Raw genomic sequence first — 2,141 nt, 5'->3', positions numbered from 1 at the left:
TCAGGTAAGACTCGAATTACTGTTTTTTTCCCATTGGTTTACCTACCCCCAGTGTGACTCGGAGTTACCGCTTTTAGCATCTTTTTTTCTACCCTGTGTCAAACTCGGGGTTACCGCCCAGGAGGTTAAACAACACTATTGAAATATGGCAAAAAAATGAAAATAGACTACCATGATGGTGAAACAAAAACTAAAAGAATTGAAAAAAAAAGAACCGTTACCTTAGCCACAGGCACACAAATGGATAAAAAAATGTATCTTTGCCTTACAGCAGACAACCCTTTGCGGTAAAACCTCTCTTAACCGTTCTCTCGACCAGCAAGTTTTAGTTTTTGCTGTGATTTTTTTTTTTTTCAATCGGCAATGGCTGATTGTTTTGAACCAGGCTCTGCTAGTCTTGGGTCTTACAAGCGAGCATGAGCATTCTTACAGACCCCCTCTCACCTGCCTACCAACCAAACCTTTGGTTTTGCTCTTGTGCCCTCTGAATATCAATCTATGATCCTTAACGTTGGCCTCTACTTAGCCAAAGTTCTGGCACTAGTCCTGGCTCTGTTGCAATACTGGTGATAGGTTTTCCATGTACCCTTTTTCTTCAGTAATTGTCAAAATGTGAATGGACCTTGAACCTGAAGTTGTTTTTCTAACCCATCATCTGGGTTTCTGGAACTGGTCCCAGAGGTGTACCATTGAACTTACTTTTAGGTAGACTTTGGTCCTTGCCCTAAGAGTTTTTTTTTGTTGTTAATTTCCTGGGCAAAGTCTTTCTTTTCTATATTTGGGTGTAAATCAGTTTGTTGGCCATTGGTAATCCGCTAAAATGGTCATCCTGTTCTAGAGACCACTAGCCTCCCACTCCAATTAGACTGTCATCCAGGGGTCACCATGTTTATTAGAAGTACACTTCCTCGGTTTTAATAAATGTTATTTATGTCATTCTGTTCATGTTACCTGGGTACTTACTTGCATTACAGCTCTTCTGTTTATATTACAATGTTTTCTGTAACCCTGTATGATAGCAGTTGAGATTATATTAAAAACTGGAGGAAATAGGGTTAATAAAGTAAATAACTGGACTTTTTTTTAGATAGAGTGAATATACGTGCATGTTTTTCACTTGCTGTCTACATAAAGACCTCAAATAATTTGATTTGTTACATTGTGATGAAAAAAATGATTTATTATCTAGCCTTTCTGTGATGTTACCACTTTCCATGTTTTTCTAAAGGTTCTCAATGTAATAACTCAATGGGACTAAGTAATGGAGTAAAAGATGAAGAGAATGGTGCTATTTTGAACAACTACAACCATACAAATGTAAGTTGCTTTTTTGTAAAATTTTAATATGTTTAAAAAAAACGTCTCCTAGTTCCCCTATGTTTAAAAACTATAACCTATTTTTGTGGTATAATGTTATTAATATTAAGCACATTTATTTTATATACAGCATTTGTATAGTTTGGGAACCTCCTGTATGACCTCTTTGAAATGCTTACTGTATGACTAGAGCAGGAGTCAGGAACATTTTTGGCTGAGAAAGCCATAAACACCACATATTTTAAAATGTAATTCGGTGAGAGCCATACAATATGTTTAAAACTAAATCCAAGTAAATGTGTGCATTTTATGTTATGCTGTTGCTAACCAATGAATGAATGAATAAAGTACTTACCTTTAATGTGACTTCTGGTGCTGCATGGTTTTGTTGATGGCTTTGTAGTCTGGTTGATACGTTGTGAGGTTAACTTTCTTGCAGGCGTTGAGACTTCCATCCGTTAAACATGATCGTAGGTTGGTGTTAATGTTTTTTAGATGTGAGAAAGACTGCTCACATGCATACGTAGAGCCAAACATTGTCAGTACAGCAATACTCACGCTGCAGTGTGTGGTATGTGACGGGAAGCGCGTTCCAAGTTTTGACAATCAGCTGGTCCGCGTGTTGAAGTTTTTTTCATTTCTCTCCACTTGTGTTTGCTCACCAACTCTGCTTGCTGTCGTGCAAGTCTTTCCAAATCTTCATTCAGTGACTTGAACTTATTCACCCACATGTCTGAAGCCTTCAGGTCAGCAGCTTATAGCTCAAAATCTCTGACGGAGACACCGGGGATGTAACTCAGGTCGGTGCTGTCCACTGCACACTC

At 38.1% G+C, this 2,141-nt stretch overlaps 1 protein-coding gene across 6 annotated transcripts in view; it reads left to right on the top strand.

The window, feature by feature from the left end:
- LEMD1 (LEM domain containing 1) overlaps positions 1-2,141 on the top strand; it is a 27,712-nt gene that overhangs the window by 10,055 nt on the left and 15,516 nt on the right. For all 6 annotated transcript variants that reach the window (XM_072425022.1, XM_072425056.1, XM_072425047.1 and 3 more), the window contains exon 4: positions 1,229-1,317. In XM_072425022.1, coding sequence (XP_072281123.1) covers positions 1,229-1,317 — 89 coding nt within the window. The remainder of the gene's footprint in view (positions 1-1,228; positions 1,318-2,141) is intronic.

Source organism: Pyxicephalus adspersus, chromosome 1, assembly GCF_032062135.1.
Source record: "Pyxicephalus adspersus chromosome 1, UCB_Pads_2.0, whole genome shotgun sequence".
Classification (NCBI taxonomy): domain Eukaryota; kingdom Metazoa; phylum Chordata; class Amphibia; order Anura; family Pyxicephalidae; genus Pyxicephalus; species Pyxicephalus adspersus.
Note: the sequence above shows the minus strand (reverse complement) of the source record. Positions and strands in the feature narration are given on the sequence as shown.